Below are 20,150 nucleotides of genomic sequence, written 5' to 3' on the forward strand. Positions count from 1 at the left end.
ATACGGTTCTCAAGACCTCCGGAGGAGATTATATTCGTTACGGAAAAGGTTAGATTACAGGGGCTAGAGGTACAACATAGAAAGACAAGCACTTAGACACAATCTTATATTATTCCCCAACAGACGACAGGCAAACGGGACAACGGCTGACTCACACGGGGGTTGATGGAAAGGACAGGCGGGTAGCGATGGCTGCAGGTGCACCTCTGCTCAAAGGTTAGAATCGACCCGGTCCGGTCCAGAGATGCGGGGAGGTCTCGTCGCAGCGCTCAGAGGTGACGTTCTTTCTCAGGCGGGTTCTCTTCCTCTCAGCGGTCGTAGGCAAGGCAACGTTCTTTCTCCAGCTGGGGGCGCATCTGACGTCACGTCCGCTACGTGGCCGCGTATATCCGGCGGGGAGTGACACGCCCTCGGCTCGTTAGCTCCGCCTCGTGGAATCGGCACGTTGCTTCTCATTGGGTGCGTGCGGGGGGGTTTACCAGGCTCCGCCCTTGACGAGGAGCTGACAAGGAGCCCCTTCGTGGTAACCCCGTGGAGCGCATGGTCTGGAGCGCATCGTCTGGAGCGCATTGTCGATGGCGGCGAACCGAGCCGGTGGGAGGACGCACACTCCCCCCCGCGCAGCGCCGTGCCCCTCTGTTGTTGTAGACGGGGAAGAAGATGGGAGGAGGTATGGGAAAGGTCCTAAACTCACTACTGATGCCATATAATCACATTCTGGTGCAACGAAGAGTCATAATTAATGGAAACGAGGCCTTAACTGACATAGATTAAGAATAACTAGGAAGATGTCCGAAAGTGGTCTACGTGTGGTGCGGTGGACCTGGGCACGACATTTAATGGGGGAATAAGGGGAAGGTCGGCTCTACTGAGTGTTATTTACATGCAATGGGACTAGGGAATGGGGGATTGGGGAAAGTTGGGGAGTATTGGAGAAATAGGGGAATATTTACAAGCGGATATGGAGGCCAAATTCCATATTCGCAACATTGCACCCTTCTCTACCCTCGGGGCGTCCCGACCCGATAAATTTTTACCTACTTTAGTGTGGCACACAATGTAGTTCCCTCTACTATTAACTCTACCCTGAGTGCGACAGTTTTACAGATATTCACGAATGAGTAAATATGTCCCCCTGCGACGTTGCACCCTTCTCCTCACAGAAACACACCCACAGGATAACCGAATCCGGAAAGAATTCTCAAACTACACATACAGCCGGTAGGGAGCATTATTTACAAGATTACGCTGATATCTACACTACGATCCAGGACCTGTTTTTGGAGGAACACATGCAGATGTTATGCATAGAGAGAGCGCGCTTGCCAGCATCGATACACCAACCCACGAGTGCTCTGTGGCCGACGGCCTTTAATAACGTGCAGAGCACCCCTTCCAAGCATCAAGCACCACCCCATCACACAGTGAGCACCATCCGGTGCAGTCACCATTGTTCATTGCAATAAAAATAAATTCGACAACCCCTAACCCTGCAGGTGTCTCTTGCTCTTCTTGTGGTGCACTTGGTGTTAACTAAAAGTGGTTCACCTGTATGGCATAGGTGCCACGTTGACCCATAGGTCCATCCCCGGGTGGTGCTTGGCCGCAAACGAACTGCGGTCCATTGTGGGTGGCCACAAACATTGCGGTCCATATGGTGTATCGATCCCGGCAGCAAACAGCGAAAGTGCAGGCCCACAACTGCGCAGCCAGCACCTCTCTCTCCTCTCTCTCTACCCCAAAGCCAGATCCTCGGAGGTGGGAGACAAAAGAAGCAGACAAGTGAGTAAGGTGGTAAGGGCGCAAAAGTGCACGCAATGTAAGGTGATGCACACTGGGGGCACATGGGAACCAGGTGAGACAGGTACGTTCCTATCGTACGCCCCCCCCCCCACCAGGTAACCTACATGGCCCCTCCCTTACCCCTTACTGTATCCACACAACACAACACTACCCATAAACATCTACTTTACAAATCAACAAACATCCCTACTGTCTTCCCCGTTCCTCCCATAAACCAAATTCGTCTTCTCTCCCTCCTAACCAATCAAATTTGCCATTTTCAACTCTCATCAAAATTTGCCATCTCCAACTGCACATCAAAATTTGCCATTACCAATTCATCATCAGTCCCTCCTAGGGAGGGAGAGATGGAATCACCCCAATGTCTCATCCACGTCGTGATGCGTCTCACAAATCCACACAGCAATCTCATTTCCTGCAACAAACAAAGAAAACACAGGTGTGGAGTCATCATCATCACCACAGGTAAGTGGCTGCGTATGGTGCGACAGGTTCATCAATCCTAACTATTTCCTAAATGACTTTACAACTTTACACTACCCGGGGTCTTTCTCCGGCCAAACCATTGGCCCTCTTACACTATTGGTTCTAAAAACCAATTCCCATTGGCCAACTGTGGTGCTTTTCAATTTGGGGTCTCACTCCCCCGATTCATCTCCCGGTGCCCTCGCACAATTTCTGGGCTGTGGCGTGTACCTCTCCCAGTGGGTCTACCCACCTGCACACCTCCACCACTGCAGTTGCCTCCGAGCTTACCTGCTCCTTACCCTAACCTAACTACCTGGGGAAGGCCCTCTGGCCCTCTCCCCACTCGGTGCCCTCTCTGGCACGGGGCTGCCCGATCCACACCCGGGATCCTCAGGCACCCACTCACAACTACCGACTCCCAGAGCCCACCTGCGGCCTCACCTGGCCGACATCCTCACAGTGGTGGAGTGCCCAACCAACTACACACACTAACAGGCTACACGCCCAGCCATTTCCACAACACTAATGCACCCATTCACAACACCATTCTGCAACCGCACCACAGATGCCAATATCCAACCACAATTTACCTGCACCCTCTACCTAACACTTACACTACCCGCCCCGGGTACTCGTGAAAGGGGTTCACTCTTCCCCCATCCACACCTTCGCACCATGCACACCGCTCCGTACCACTCACTCCAACTCTCTCCACACACCTGTACCTGCACACCTGTGCTCTCACACCTGGTGCCACCTGCACCCTTCTCTCCCCAAGCGCATTCGCGCTGATCCACACACTCACTACTCATACACTGCTCCACACACCTGTCCAGTTGCACACCTGTGCAATCACACCTGTTCAATTCTCACAAACACGGCATCATCTCAGCTAACTACTCCCTTCTGAAACTTGCGCTTCCCAGTCGTCCCTTTAAACTATTGCGCTCCCTCGTCATTATCATCCATACTAATCTACCTGCGTCCCCACTACAGGTATCAGTCACTAACTAATCTTAGCGTCACCTAATGTCATCTTCTAGGGCCCTACACACAATATCCTAACCCACCCGGGCTAGTTTCCACTGCCATACACCCCATAAGCTATTGCTCCTTTGCCCCCACATATGGGAAGGATGGTGGTTTTGCCATCCCACCACATCGGGGGTCTCTCACTACCAATTTCGCTCGTCCAAATCCAACAATTCAAAAATTTTCCAATCACTGCCCATCATCTGCCAATCACTACTGCCAATCCTTTGCCAATCATCAAATTTTGTTTTTCTCTAATTTTGGGTCCAAAACACTAACCTCATCACCCAGTCGACTCACTAATACCTCTCGGTGCGCCAATCCCTGTCCAAAGCCCGGCTTCGTAAAGCCAAGCAATGGATGCTGGTTGTTTTGTGCCAGCGGCTGGATGCGTCCGGCATTCGGGGCAGGGACGGGGGCTTACCCGGGCCGAGATCCCACGCACCACCTCGGCGTGGAGCCATCCAATGTCCCGATCTCGACCTGCCGGCACGTCTCAACAAAACGTGGTCGCCATAACGACCCTTCCTATCGGGCTGCCCGCTCCGCCTAGTGGAGCACGGACGCGGCCGTTCAAAGCGAGGCCCAGCACGCACCGAGGGCCCGATTCGGCTAAAAGTCGACCTAACCTCTAACCCGTTTAATGTCGATGCTTCACCTGCATGCTTACACCCCGAAGCCCGTTCCTTGCTCACACATCCAGCCGTGCTCATGCTCCTCGTACCTTTCCTTACACACCCAGGCACACCCATTCCACTCACAGCCTTGGTCACACACCTGACCACCGAACACTTTGGCACACATTCGTTGGTAGCACACCTCACCAACACACCTCTACGCGCCCCCTCTTCTGTCACCTCCTCTGTGACAATCACAGGTGTGCTCTCATTCGCACACCCAACCACGTGCCTCACCACCAACTCCAGCGTGCATTCCCACTCACGCTCTACCATTCCAGGTGTGCATCCTTCCATCCCAGGTGTACATCCTCGCTCACCTGTCACAACTAACTCACGCTCCATGTCACTCTCACTACTTTCACCTCCATTCCTGACAGCGCACTCACCCTTCCTCTTGACAGCGCACTCTTTCCTCATGTACCTGTCCATCACACACCTTTCTCGCGCACACTCTCCCGTTACACCCTCTGTAACACTCACCACAGGTGTGCACTCTTCCTTACTTCTGACAGCGCACTCTTTCCCCATGCACCTGTCCGTCACACACCTTTCTCGCGCACACTCTTGCGCACACTCTCCCGTCACACCCTCTGTAACACTCACCACACCGCGCTTCCATGTGCTCCCTCGCACACACGCTACGACCGACTCATTCTCGCCAACACCCTCACTCCTTGGCACACACTTTTTCCTCACACACCCCAGAGTCGGACTTTCTCGCACACCTCCTCTTTCGCACACCAGACCTGTCACACACCTCACCAACGGCCTTTCACGAACACCCGGATCCAAACCAATCCCCAAGCTTCTTAAATCCCCTGGCGCATCATACGCACGACCATATTGGTCACCACTTACACCGGGTCCTCTTCCTCTTCGCTTCTCCTCCATCACCTGCGAATCCCTCATCCGGTTAATGAGCACATCATCACGATCCAAACACAGACTTTGGACCAATTCTTTTATCTCCTCTTTTATCTCTTTCTTATCCCCTCTCCGTCGCTTCTTAATTTCGCTCATCCCTTCTTCCACTTCTTCTAATTTGTGCTTCACCTCTTTTATTCCCCGGTACGTCTCCTCAAGCTCATCCTCTAAGGCTACCTTGACCGTTTCCATGTGCGTCCTCACCTGCCGGTCCTTCGTCTCCATAACCTCTATCACCTCGTCCAGCCTCGTTGTCAGTCCCTCACGTACCATCTGACATTCCCTCTTTGTCGCTATCAAGTCGTTTTTTATGTCGTTTTGTGTCGCTTTTAACCCTCCTAATACCGCAGTGTTCCTTTGAACCTGCTCCACTAACTCCGTTTGTCCCACCGTCAGCTGCTCCACCTCCTGCGTCAGGACCTCTATGCCCCCTTGTAACTTTACAGTCCCCTTTCTCACCTCCTTCTCCATGTGCTCCTCACAGTGCCTCACCTCCTCGCGCACTCCTCCGACCTCCTCACTCACTCCTCTTCTGATCTCCTCTCCCATCACTTGCATCTCCTGCCCAGATGCCACCCTCATCTGCTCCATTTCCTCCCTGTGAGCATCCAGTTTGGTTTCTACCCCCATTCTGACCCCCTCTATCTGCTGCTCCATTTGTTTAACTTCCCTTTCCGCTTGGTCCCTCATGTCCCTCAATTTGCCTTCCATACTGTTTTCTAACCCCTCTAACCCATTTTTCACTCCCTCTATCTGATTCTCCTGGGCAGCCATTCTATTTTCTACCCCCTCTAACCCCTTTTGCATCCCTTCCATTTGATTCTCTTGAGCGGCCATTCTGTTTTCTACCCCCGTTAACCCATGTTTCACCTCTTTTATCCCGTTGTCTAACCCCTCAAAATTATTGTCTAACTTCCCAAATTTCTTGTCTAACTTCTCAAAATTATTGTCTAACCCCTCACTGGTACCCCTCGCTTCGTCCCTCATTACCCCCATTTGCTCACTCAATCGCTCAATTTGGCTCCCCATACTCATCTGTACAGCTGCCTGTAGCTGCGCAATGAGGGCCTGTATGTCAATCGGCTGCATGTTAAAGCCCGTTGATACAGCGGGCTCGGCTACCGCGCGCTCTTGCGAGGCGCCATTTTGCGTGCCTGCTACCCTCGCTGTTTCGCTCTCCTCATGTCCCTCAATTTGGTCCTGGACCGACCCTGCTTCACTCTCCCCTACCGGACCCCAGCCGTCTTGATCCGCCATAGCGCGACTTTCAAAATTCGAGTTTCGTAACACCAATCCAAATTTTGCTGTTATAATTTCGTCGAGCGCAGTAACCGCGGGACCGCGCTCCGGATCGATTTGGTCGAGCGCCGTACGCGCTCCGGCTCGATTTTCCCTCCCAAAATTTGGGCCTAACTAATTTAGTCCCGGGTCCGAATCTCACTCCTCGACACCAATTGTTACCGACGTGGCTTAGATGTTAGTTTACCGAGCGGTTTTGGTATGACCACGTCTGCACAAGTTACCGATTATACTCGACATTGACGAAGCCGCGCCACGCTGGCTCAATAAGAAAAAGAAGACACCCGGCTGGGTTATAAAATGACGACACCAGGGATACGGTTCTCAAGACCTCCGGAGGAGATTATATTCGTTACGGAAAAGGTTAGATTACAGGGGCTAGAGGTACAACATAGAAAGACAAGCACTTAGACACAATCTTATATTATTCCCCAACAGACGACAGGCAAACGGGACAACGGCTGACTCACACGGGGGTTGATGGAAAGGACAGGCGGTAGCGATGGCTCCAGGTGCACCTCTGCTCAAAGGTTAGAATCGACCCGGTCCGGTCCAGAGATGCGGGGAGGTCTCGTCGCAGCGCTCAGAGGTGACGTTCTTTCTCAGGCGGGTTCTCTTCCTCTCAGCGGTCGTAGGCAAGGCAACGTTCTTTCTCCAGCTGGGGGCGCATCTGACGTCACGTCCGCTACGTGGCCGCGTATATCCGGCGGGGAGTGACACGCCCTCGGCTCGTTAGCTCCGCCTCGTGGAATCGGCACGTTGCTTCTCATTGGGTGCGTGCGGGGGGGTTTACCAGGCTCCGCCCTTGACGAGGAGCTGACAAGGAGCCCCTTCGTGGTAACCCCGTGGAGCGCATGGTCTGGAGCGCATCATCTGGAGCGCATTGTCGATGGCGGCGAACCGAGCCGGTGGGAGGACGCACACTCCCCCCCGCGCAGCGCCGTGCCCCTCTGTTGTTGTAGACGGGGAAGAAGATGGGAGGAGGTATGGGAAAGGTCCTAAACTCACTACTGATGCCATATAATCACATTCTGGTGCAACGAAGAGTCATAATTAATGGAAACGAGGCCTTAACTGACATAGATTAAGAATAACTAGGAAGATGTCCGAAAGTGGTCTACGTGTGGTGCGGTGGACCTGGGCACGACATTTAATGGGGGAATAAGGGGAAGGTCGGCTCTACTGAGTGTTATTTACATGCAATGGGACTAGGGAATGGGGGATTGGGGAAAGTTGGGGAGTATTGGAGAAATAGGGGAATATTTACAAGCGGATATGGAGGCCAAATTCCATATTCGCAACAATAACATCAAAATGTGTCACAATAATTCATATGACCAAACATACACAGGCAGTCAGCAAAATCATATATACACATGCAGTCAGTATAACTTCACATCTACACAGGCAGTCAATGACAAAATATACACAGGCAGTCAATGGCATCAAACATACACGATTACAGAATATGCCATTTAGAGTTCGTCATCACCGTCCTGTGTGTCGTATCCGACAATATAGTCCGCATCGTTTTCACAGTCCGTTCCACACAAGCAAAGGTCGGTCAAATTGATTGGCAAATCGAATTGGTCGAATGGTCGATCGAATCGAATTCGATGAATCGAATTCGATGAATCGAATCGAATTCGATGAATCGAATCGAATCGAATCGATCGAATTGGTCGAATGGTCGATCGAAGCGATTGGTCGAATGGTCGAATTGGTCGAATGGAATTGGTCGATTGGTCGAATCGAATTGGTCGGAATTGGCAAATGTAAACATTGATTTTCAGATTTTCCATGTGATAGCGTTTCCAAAAATGTATAGGTTTGCTAATCTACCATGATTTTGAACGAAAAAACATAGTGAACCTGACTATATTGTTCTACTCTTGGTACAGAGGCAACATGTCATCACTGATTTATTTCTCAGTTGGTATGTCATTCTCCAATAAAATACCACCAGTTTTGCAAATTTTCAATGACAATCATAGACGATGTGGGATCTATGGCTTTGACATGGAGCCAGAAAGTAAGAAGTATAATGTATAATGGTGATGTGGAGATATCAATATGGAATCTTGTGAAAAGAATAATCTTGCATTTGCCCTTTACATCATCAAAGTTAATGAGCAGCACTTTTAGATTCCAATTATTCGACTTGTAGGTACCAGCACAATCCTGCCCAAAGATTGCAACAAAGATAGTCTTGACTAGCCTGCTTCTATGTACTTGTTCAACACCCAAATACTACAACTGTGAGGTCAAGTCGAAATAATAAGGGGAGAGAATGTAAATATAGTTTACTTACCGCACACTGATGTCTGGAGGATCTCCCGTTATCACGTTAAGGATCTGAGTGTAATTGGTTTCTCTGCCATCTTTGGATCCAACGACAACAACCCTCAATATTGCACCAGCGACAAGATTATTCGATGGAAGCAAAAACATTCCATTTGCTTGTCCTATGCAATTAAATGTCTGTTGCACATCTTCACAGGTGCATGTAAAAGTCATACCTTCACTGGTCTCACCAAGATCTGGGTCATAGGACAGGCTACCTGCATCAACCACCGCATCTGCAACATTCCCAATAATTCTTTCAAGACCCCCTTTGATGATGACCACCAATGGAGATGGTGATACATGGACAGTTAAGTTTTTCTGTTCACTCTTTACTTCAAGGTGAAAATAGCTGATGGTGACGGATATTCTGTAGACACCCACATCAAAATATGTCGCTGGAAAGAAAGCCCTTGGGCCAGCAGCTTGGGCCAGAGTTTTGTATTGTTCTCCATTTAAGTCATAGGTATTCCACTTGTAACCATAATTTTCATTTTCCTTCAGGCAAACAATTTCTATATTTGCAAAAAGAAGGAGCTCTTCTGAACGAGTGATGTTGCCAGTTTCGTCGACATAAATGTTTATTATTCTGCAGCCATCGCTGTTAACAGACACTTGGCCGGAGGATGTATCGTCAGATTGAGGCGTCAACTGCTTCAATCTAACAGTATGAACATTGTACTGGGAATATAAATGTTTCAATGCAATGTAATTCTCCTGTGCACTGTTCACCAGAAAAGGTAGCGAGGTTATGTTTGGCATGGAAAACTTAATACTACAGTAAGAAGGGCCAAATATGAAGAAATAGCCCTCTTCTGGCTCACACAAGCAGCAAGTCAAGCCTTGATAAATACCAAACATTTGGATTGTTGTCATCCCTTCTGTATCAAGTTGATCATATTCAAGACTGAAATTATTGTGATACAAACCAATTGACAATACTTCAAGCCGAAGAGCCACTGTGTTCTGCCAAGTGAAAGCAAATAATTTAATTGCCAAAGATGGATGAATTTTCGAGAATAAATGTTGTACAGTCTCATTTGCATTGATATTTCCCTGGGGAAGAAAAAATGAATCACTCAGCAGTCATACAAAAGTAATCAACACATGGAATTATAACTGCATTCATTAGTAAACAGAACAGATGAAATAAATGGTTGTCATTCCTTCATTTTCTTAACTCTAAGTCAGTCTAAATACAAGTGCGCCTGTTGGCAGGGCCGGCGCTACCATTAGGCCAACTAGGCAGCCGCCTAGGGCGCAGACATCAGAGGGGCGCATTACTGAACCTTAAAGGGTCACAGTTTTATACAAATTATTTTATACAGTGTCAGTGGCAAGTGGTGAACGTAGTTTCTCAAAGCTCAAAGTTATAAAAACTTACGTACGCTCTACAATGTTGGAAAAGAGGCCAGTAGGCTTGGCAACTACTGTATATCAATTGAACATGCCCAGGCATCCGCACTTGATCTGGTTGAATTTGTGACAAAATTTGCAAAGGAAAAGGCACGCAAAGTGAGATTTTGATGTGTCTGAAATTGAAACTTTTATGAGCCGTTTTTAACTCTGTTTGTCGGTTTTTTTGTTTGTTTCTCTGTCTGACTGTAAGCGAAATATTGTGGTAACATGACGGGTTGGTTAGGCCAAGTATCCTTAAATGGTATTGTCATGTATGAAGCTGCAAACATTCACCGTTGTAAGTCCAGTCCAGTGTCTGTCCAGTGTCTGTAGTCGTAGTGTAGTCTTAAAGGTGTGTGAAGTCAAAGGTTTGAATGTTGTGTTGCCAATGGCTCAGGTATGCATTATACCGAGTGCTCCTTAGTTCAAAATGATTTGTGTGCCAAAATATTTTCTTTTGCATTTGCAAAAGATTAATCAAAGATTGATTATTTAAAATTTAGATTTTGCATATCTAAAACTTATTGCTCAAACCAAAAACTGTTTTGTTTATCTGTAATTTCCATTCTCACACTCATAAAGAGACCACTTTCTTTATATTGCATTGCAAACCACCTGTAGTGTCATATTTTTGGAAGTGAAAGGCCATTTTAAGTGAAAAGCCCAACCCTAACAGAGCCACTGCCGTATTAATGGATATTGCGCCTTTAATATTGGTGCTGTTGGCATCTTACGGTACCTATTATTGCAATTTAATTTTTTTTTTAGCAGTTTCAAGTTTTCTGCTTTTTATTTTTTCAACAAAACATGTTTTTAATAATCGAAGTTGGCAAAAAAAAATTGGGGAGGGGGGGGGGATGAAAGTAGCTGGCCTTGCCTAGGGCACAAAATAGTCTGGCGCCGGCCCTGCCTGTTGGTCAATTGGACCAAATTTTCATTGGTCTAATCAATGTAGGAACTCATGGTGATGAGTTTGGTGTATCACACTCCCCTTTGGAAAGCACCAGTAAAGCCCTGTACCCCTGAACGAAAACTATGATTATTGTTGTTGATTTTATTAAGTATTAATTAAAATATGCATTATTACAAACTTATCATTGTTTTGTTATTTATTTTATAATTATGAAGCCATACTGCAGAAAGACATATTAAGCTGCTCTATACACCTCAACATGGCGGGCATTTAAAACATAGGAATTCTGCCGGATTCTTTGAACTTAATTATTCCAGTCAACTCAGGAGGTCATGCGATCATTGTGCCGTGTTACACTCCACAAGAGAAAGCTCCAGTTGAGCTCCACAAAAAACACACACATGCATATACAGTGCCTTCAGAAATTGATATTTTTAAAATTATTTTTTACAAAATTAAAACCTGAAATGTCTTGAGTCAATAAGTATTCAACCCCTTTGCAATGACACTCCAAATTGAGCTCAGATACATCCATTTTCCTTTGACCATCCTTGAGATGTCTCCACAACTTGATTGGAGTCAACCTGTGGCCAATTCAATCGATTGGACATGATTTAGAAAGAAACACACCTTTCTATATAAGGTCCCAGAGTTAACAGTGCATGTCAGAGCGGAAAGTCCACCATGAAGACGTTACCGAAACTCTACCGAGAAACTGTCCGTAGAACTCTGAGATGGAATTGAGGAGGCAGGGATCTGGGCAAGGGTATAAAACAATTTCTAGTGTTGAAAGTTCCCAAGAGAACAGTGAGCTCCATCATTAGGAAATGGAAAAAATATGGAACAAATTTTTTTTTTTTTTTTTTTTTTTTACAGAGCTTGAGCAAATTTACAAGGAAGAATGGGAGAAACTCATCAAATTCAGATGTGCAAAGCTGATACAGACATCCCCAAAAAGACGAAGCTGTAATCACTGCCAAAGGCGCTTCTACGAAGAATTGACTCAGGGGATTGAATACTTATGTAAATTAAATATTTCTGTATTTCATTTTGAATTTTTTGGTAAAAAAATTATATTAAAAATTCAGATTTTTGACATTATTTGGTATTATGTGTAAATAAGTGACACAAAAATCTCAATTTTATCCATTCAAAATTCAGGCTGTAACAACAGAATGTGAAAAAAATTCAAGGGGTGTGAATACTTTCTGAAGGCACTGTACATGCAAACACACATACATATACACACACGCGCAGGTGGATACATCGAGATATGGTCGGGCTCCATTCCACCTTCTGATATATCCCATTATTTTTGTTTTCTTCTGGAAAAATCACCAAATGCATTGAAATTGTGTAAACAATAATAATATATCCCTTTCAAACAATGGATGCACCTGTCAGGACGTCACAAATACATCAAGCATGAATAGCAAGGAAGATTTGAATACAAGAGGAAAATGATAATGAAATTAAAAAAAATAAACAAACAAACAAACAAACAAGAAGACGTCATGCGGAGCACGATATTTGCAAAATCCCCCCCACCCCACCCCCAAAAGTTTTCCATTGATACAGCAAATTGTCCATTTCATCAAGATTAAAATTTACAATCTTGATCAAAGCTCGGGGTCAACAGGATGAAAAGTGACGATTTTTCAGATGAAAAATTATGATTTTGGAAGGTTGACCTTGAGTTGACCTTTGACCTTTTGACCTCGAAAATAGTTAGTTTCCCTATTTAGTGACTCAATGTGCCAATGCTGTTCAATTTTCAAGTCAATCGGATGAAAATTGAGGATATTAAAAATTTGGCCTATGTTGAACTTTTGGCCTATGTTGACCTCAAAAATAGATGGTGGTTGAATTTAGTGACCATATATATAAATCCTCTTAGAAGTTCAAGTCAATCAAATGAAAATTGGTGATTTTAGAAATTTGGCCTATGTTGAGCTATTGGCCTGTGTTTACCTAAAATATAATACGTGGTTGAATTCAGTGACCAGATATGCAAGTCCTCTTCAAATTTCAAGTCAATCAGATGAAAATTGAGGATTTTAGAAATTTGGCCTATGTTGACCTTTTGGCCTATGTTGACCTTTTGGCCTATGTTGACCTTTTGGCCTTTGTTCACCTAAAATATAACTTGTGGTTGAATTCAGTGACCAGATATGCAAGTCCTCTTCAAATTTCAAGTCAATTGGATGAAAATTGAGGATTTTAGAAATTTAGCAAAGTTTGTGACCTTTGGCCTATGTTGAGCTTTGGACATATTAACCCCAAAAACAATAGGCTTCTTGCTTTTGACCAACTCTACCATTTGGTGAAGTTTCGTGAAGATCGGTTGAAAATTGTGACCTGTAGACCGGTGACAAACAAACAGACAAACAGACAAACAGACAGACAGACAGACAGAACCACAAACACAACCGACCAATATACTTGGAAAATCTTCGATTTTGCAAGTAACAAGAAATATGTCGTGCAGAGCAAGATACGTTCTTGAGAAATCCCTAAAATATGTTGTTGACTTCTAGCCTACGTTGACCTTTTAGCCTATAATGACCTCAAAAACAATTGGTGGTTGAATTCAGTGACCTGGCATGCAAATCCACTTCAAAGTTCAAGTCAATCGGATGAAAATTGAGGATTTTAGAAATTTGACAAAGTTGTTGACCTTTAGTCTTTGTTAACCTTTTGACCTCAAAATCATGAGGCTGCTTCCTTATGGCCAATTCTCCTATTTGGGTGAAGTTTTGTGAAGATCGGTTTAAAATTGTGACCTGCAGACAATTGACTTACAAACAGACAGACAGAATAACACACAAGGCCAGCCAATATACAGGAGTTGAAAAATCTTCGATTTTCGCAAGTAATAACATCCGTAAACACCACAATGAGTGGTGCAGCACTGTGCACGATTGAAAAAGTAGATTTTCCACTTCACGAGATCAGGAGGAAAATGTAGAATCGATTTGCTGATAAATGGTCGACAAGCTGTTTACGGAGCCAAAGCACACACAAGGGATGTTCCGAAGTTTGGTGAAAACTTAATCCCGAGGACAAATTAGATGTGTTAACTGGGACCACCTCACCTCAATCTAATGCTATCAGTGTTATGAAAGCATTAAATAATTAAATATTACTACCACTGCTGCTACTACGACAGCTACTTTAATGTGGGGGAAGTTTGGCCCAAGTCTGTCACGAACCGGCTGGCTAGTCCTGACGTTCGACTGGAGCCGATTTTGGCAGGAGTTTCTAATTTGTTCATGATGACGGCGATAGTTCGCCTACTCTTCGTGAAATTCACCGTGGGTGGGATCTTAAACCTTCACCAAACAATTCTAGTGGACGGGACACCCAGCTTAACGTACATACGACGGATGATGGACTTTGTCGTGCGACGCCCTATCGTGTGAAACACCAATCGAAGTCGGGTCGGGAATCGAACCTGGACGAGATAGCTCAAAAGTGTGCATGCCACATCCTCACATCCTGTCAATCACTTACTCACACACCAATGTCATGTCTTACAACAACACACATACACACACACACCTCTTCCATTTATAGTAGATTTACATTCCTCTACACATTTCATTGCAATACAGTATTACTTTTCTGAATGTGCATGTTCATTGTTGCAACACAAAACTAGAAGGGCACTCGGTAGAGCGCATACCACCGCCAGGTTGAACATTTTACGTTTTGTATCCCACTGATGGGCCGGATCTGGATCCAGACCTGAACCAAAATCTAATCGGCTTGTTCTCGTCACCGAACCAATTCATCCACCTCGTTTTGTCGTAAGTCATGAACAACCTTTTTGAAATATCATGTTACATTTAGTTTTTGGCCCTATCAATGGTGAAGAACCACATAAAAAAACATTTCGGATCCAGATCCGGAACTTCAAAATCTTTCACAAACAGAACCAAAAGTTCACAAACAGACAGAGAAACAAACAAGAAGACATCATGCAGAGCACGATACTTGCAAAATACATCCCCCCCCCCCCCCCCCCCCCCACTCAGGAAAAAAGGTTGCAATTGAGCAAATTGTCCGTTTCATCAAGATCAAAATTGACGATCTTAATCAAAGCTCGGGTCAATAGGATGAAAAGTGATGATTTTTCGATGAAAATTGATGATTTTGGAAGTATGACCTCGAGTTGACCTTTGACCTTTTGACCTCAAAAATAGTAGGTTTCCCAATTCAGTGAGGCAAAATGCAAATGCTGTTAAATTTTCAAGTCAATCGGATGAAAATTGATGATTTTTCAGATGAAAATTGATTATTTTGTACGTTTGACCTCGAGTTGACCTTTGACCTCAAAAATAGTTGGTTTCCCTATTTAATGACTCAATGTGCAAATTGAAAATATGCCAAAAGGTCTACTATTGAATTAAAAGTAGCAGCAGTAGTACTGAACCCTAACTAACCTTGTTACTAACTTGAACTAAAATTGAACTAACCCTAACCCTAACAACAATAGGATGTTCCACAACTCGGTTTTTGATGGGAAGGAGGTGGATGAAGGCCAGTGAGCTAGAAACATGTTCTTGGATTGATTGTCTTCTCATGGGGTGTTGCTGATTTTGTCAATAAAAGGTACAAAGCTCTCAAGCGTACTTAGGTTGACATTGTAGCTGTGGGTAGCAGTGTAGCAGTTGACACTGCTTTTTAGCAGTGGGTGGTTCTGTTCCGAATGGCGAATTAAGCCTCAGCTTGTGCGAACCAGACGGCCGCTTGTCGTTCCCAAAGCCTCGGGAAGCCCGTGAGGAACCTCAGCAGCCTCGGGAGGCCCGTGAGGAACCTCAGCAGCCTCGGGAGGCCCGTGAGGAACCTCAGCAGCCTCGGGAGGCCCGTGAGGAACCTCAGCAGCCTCGGGAGGCCCATGAGGAACCTCAGCAGCCTCGGGAGGCCCGTGAGAAACCTCAGCAGCCTCGGGAGGCCCGTGAGGAACCTCAGCAGCCTCGAGAGGCCCGTGAGGAACCTCAGCAGCCTCGGGAGGCCCGTGAGGACCTCAGCAGCCTCGGGAGGCCCGTGAGGAACCTCAGCAGCCTCGGGAGGCCCGTGAGGAACCTCAGCAGCCTCCCGAGGCCTAGACCAGTCCCCTCGATTGGTTCAACCCCCACGGCGGGGCCGTCCCCCCTCGGGTAAGTCCCCGGTTGGCCCGCCCACCGCCAAGCCGCTAACAGTCCCAGCTCGGGTCATGAGTCGTTTCGGCCGGGTGGTTAAGGCCGCCCGAAAACTGACATTGCCCGTGCGAGTGAATTATTGGGGGGCGCATGTGGGGGTTACCTTATTGGGACATAATCCACAGGCACGGGCCAGTGGGGCTTTTGATGGTGTGGGCGTGGCGTGCGCGCGGTTGTTGGAGCCACGCCCCCCGAAGAGGATTTGTGCGTTATAAAAGCTGTATGAGTTCCGGTCGCGAGTGAGTTCTGTGGAAATAAAGGAGCTTTGAACAGCTAAGAAGTGTCTCCTCTTCTCGTCATCCGCAACTCCTACAATATCTCTTATATGGAGTATAAATAAATCCACCAGGCAGTTCACGTGTTGCATGTGAGCAGCCATCTTTGACTACAAAGGGCAATAAAATATATGCAGTGCCTTCAGAAAGTGTTGACACCCCCATGACTTTTTCCACATTTTGTTGTTACAGCCTGGATTTAAAATGGATCAAATTGAGATGTTTTTGTCACTGATCTACACATAATACCCCATTATGGCAAAGTGGAATTTATTTTTACAAATATTTACAAAATAATTAAAAAAATGAAACAGACAGAAATATCAAATTTGCATTAGCATTTAACCCCATGTATCAATTCTTCATGGAAGCACCTTTGGTAGCGATTACAGCTTCAAGTATTATTGGGTATGTCTGTATCAGCTTTGCACATCTAGATTTGGGGAGTTTCTACAATTCTTCTTTGCAGATTTGCTCAAGCTCTGTCATGTTGGATGGGGAGCGTCGGTGATCAGCAATCTTCAAGTCTTTCCACAGATTTTCAATGGGATTCAAGTCTGGGCTTTGGCTGGGCCACTCAATGACTCCCACGTTCTTGTTCTGAAGCCATTCCAATGTTGCTTTGGCTGTATGCTTGAGGTCATTATCCTGTTGGAAGGTAAATCTTCACTGCAGTCCAAGGCCTTTTGCATTTTGAAGCAGGTTCTCCTCAAGGACTTGCCTGTATTTTGTTCCATATATTGTTGCCTCTATCCTTTCTGCTGAGTCTCCCAGTCCTTGCTGCTGAAAAGCAACCACATAGCATGATTCTGCCGCCACCATGCTTCACGGTAGAGATGGTGTTAGATGGGTGATGAGCTGCGCTCGATTTCCACCAGATGTAGCGTTTTGCATTCAGGCCAAGGATTTCAATTTTCGTCTCATCAGACAAAAAAAAATCTTTTGTGTCCTGCTCTGAGTATTTCACGTGCCTTTTTACAAACTCCAGGTGTGCTGTCATGTGCCTTTTTCTCAGGAATAGCTTCTGTCTGACCACTCTCCCATAAAGCCTAGATTTGTGAAGTGCTGCAGTGACTGTTGTTCTTCTGGCAAGTTCTGCCATCTCAGCCAAGGAACTTTGTAATTCTGTCAGAGGGGTCATTGAGTTCTTGGTCACCTCCCTGACCAAGGTCTTTCTTGCCCAGTTGCTTAGTTTGGTCAGACTAGGAAGCTCTAGGAAGAGTCTGGGTAGTTCCATATTATTACCATTTCCTAATGATGGAGCTCACTGTACTCTTGGGAACTTTCAACACTCTAGAAATTTTTTTTCCCCTTCCACCAGATCTATTCCTCCTCACAATTCTATCTCAGAGTTCTATGAACAGTTCCTTGAACTTCATGGTAGAGTTTCTGCTCTGACATGCACTGTCAACTGTGGGACCTTGTATAGAAAGGGGTGTTTCTTTCTAAATAATGTCCAATCAATTGAATGAGCCACAAGTGGACTCCAACCAAGTTGTGGAGACATATCAAGGATGACCAAAGGAAATTGGATGCACCTGAGCTCAATATGGAGTGTCATAGCAAAGGGGTTGAATACTTATTGACTCAAGACATTTCAGCTTTTCATTTTAAATAAATTTGTAAAAAATTCTAAAAATAAAATTCCACTTTGACATTATAGGGTAGTATGTATAGATCAGTGACAAAAAAAATCACAGTTTAATCCATTTAAATTCAGGCTGTAATACAACAAAATGTGAAAAAAGTCAAGGCATGTGAATACTTTCTGAAGGCACTGTATCAACATTAGATGGGCTTAGTTGCAGGTTGTGAAAAACACAGAACTACCCACTGCACAATGCATAGTAACCTACCTTTTACCTTTTATTGGCAATATTGCCAGTCCATCCCCTGTGGAAAGGAATCAATCCATGGACACATTTCCTGCTCTCTGGCCTTCATAAGCAAGAAGTGAAATCCCCCCAGAATATGAGCTGCCAGCTGTCCCATGAGGGGAGTATATATTAACTACCACTTGCACCACTTAAATGGAATGGTGACAGTGAACCCCTGTGCCACACCAGCACCCACTCAAAACAAGCTGATAATGGATAACATCATGGTATAGTTAACTTTGACATGTCATAAATTAATTATTCTGTTCCTTACCAGTTTGTGAGTCGATGTAGACCACACACGAGAGGCTGAGAGCCAGGATATATCGAATCGTTTTACCCAGCTTGGTGTTGTTTGTGACAAAGGAGCTGAGCCCTGCATGCAGATGCCTGTAACTTCGATAAGCATACCAAAGTAAACTTTTATCTCAGGGTTTTTTGTGTTCTCTGGAATCCAGTGGCTGAAAGGGTTATTCAAACGAGCCTGTTGAGCCTCAAAACCAATGACAGCTGGTGTACTTTTCATCTTTTCATCAGGCAGGAAGTTTTCCAACCCAGTCGTTTGCATATATCCTATATGTGGTAGGGAATAGGGAGGAGCAGGAAAAATAAATATAATTTCATATTTGCACATTATACAAAGAGAAAGCAGAGGCCTTAATGAAATGCAAGATTTGTTTTTGAAATTTGTCAGAAGAGCCCCCCGTCGGGTATAATCGTGCACCCATGAGCGCCGAACTGCAAACCACGGACCCTAACCTCTCCACCTCTAAACCCTCCACCTTGTTTGCCATGTGTATGGTCTCTTTCCACCGGAGCAAAGCGACATTCACCCTGGGGGATGTTCTTCCAGGTCTTTATTTAACCATTTTGCCATTCCAGCAATTTGTGCTCCCAGGTCATTCTTTATTTCATCCAACCTCACCCCCAAACCACTTCAAATCATTAATTTCATTCCTTGTTTCTTTCATATTATTTCTGTTGTCATTTTTCAATTGCGCCCCTTGTGTTCTCATATCCATTTTATTCTCATCCATTTTGTTTTCCAAATCGTCTTTATTTTTATTCATTTGTTCCCTCATTTCCATTAATAATTGAACCACGACCTGGTCGGGCATCGCGCCCGCTTCATGGCAAGACCGCTCAAGAATGGGGGAAATTTATACCCAAGGACACTCCTTCGGCTCACTTTCTTCATTTTACCTGCTCCCGCGCACAGACATTCCATGCACATCCGTAATTTTGTAAGCGCTTTCCTTCCCGTGTGGTGTGCACGCTTAAGCAATTCAAACATATATGTATCTCTCCCGAAACCAATTAACGATAAATTTAGACGTCCTTGGGTTCCAGATCCCACTCCTGATCAACAAATGTCGGGTTGGTCAGGAGTGATCGTTTTAAATTTAGAGTTCTTATTTCCCAATCCTGAGCACCAAATATCGTGTCCAAGCTCTCCTGTTAACATAGACTACTGAATGGATGGACCAAACTGGCTGTTACTCCGTTGGACGTTGGACGTGTCTGATTAATGGTGGCTTTAGGTGCGTGGGAATCGCAGGAAGGACAGGAGAACCTTAGCTCTTTTAAAACAGGGGTTATTCCCCCAAACAAAACCAATAGGGGAAATTTGACCTGACGGAGGAATTAAACGACAGGATAAAGAAGGGAAGAAAATGGGGATTGCAATGAAGAAATAAATAATTATATACAACGAGGTAAAACTCTAAAGAACCTTAAGGTGTCTCACGCCAGACTAACTTAACTCGATCACAAATGGGGGAGAGGAAACGATAAACCAGATGGGCCTTAGCTATGCTGCGGTGACGAAGATGGCAAGCAGTCAAGAATAGGCAGGGTCGAACAAGATTAGCAGGCAACAAAGCACACAAGCAGAATGACGAACAGCCAAGGCAGGACAACCAAGCAGGAAGCAG

General features: G+C 45.5%; 1 protein-coding gene across 1 annotated transcript in view; it reads right to left on the reverse strand.

The window, feature by feature from the left end:
• Window positions 1-18,784, reverse strand: part of LOC137413133 (polycystin-1-like) — a 162,442-nt gene extending 143,658 nt beyond the window's left edge. The window contains exons 1-2 of the mRNA XM_078767972.1: window positions 18,491-18,784; window positions 8,518-9,605 (exon numbers count right to left, since the gene is read on the reverse strand). Of these exons, the coding sequence (XP_078624098.1) occupies window positions 8,518-9,605; window positions 18,491-18,784 (1,382 nt within the window). The remainder of the gene's footprint in view (window positions 1-8,517; window positions 9,606-18,490) is intronic.
• Window positions 18,785-20,150: the final 1,366 nt, after the last annotated feature.

The sequence above is a fragment of the Myxine glutinosa genome, chromosome 14 (assembly GCF_964187855.1).
Source record: "Myxine glutinosa chromosome 14, kmMyxGlut1.1, whole genome shotgun sequence".
NCBI classification, from domain to species: Eukaryota; Metazoa; Chordata; class Myxini; order Myxiniformes; family Myxinidae; genus Myxine; species Myxine glutinosa.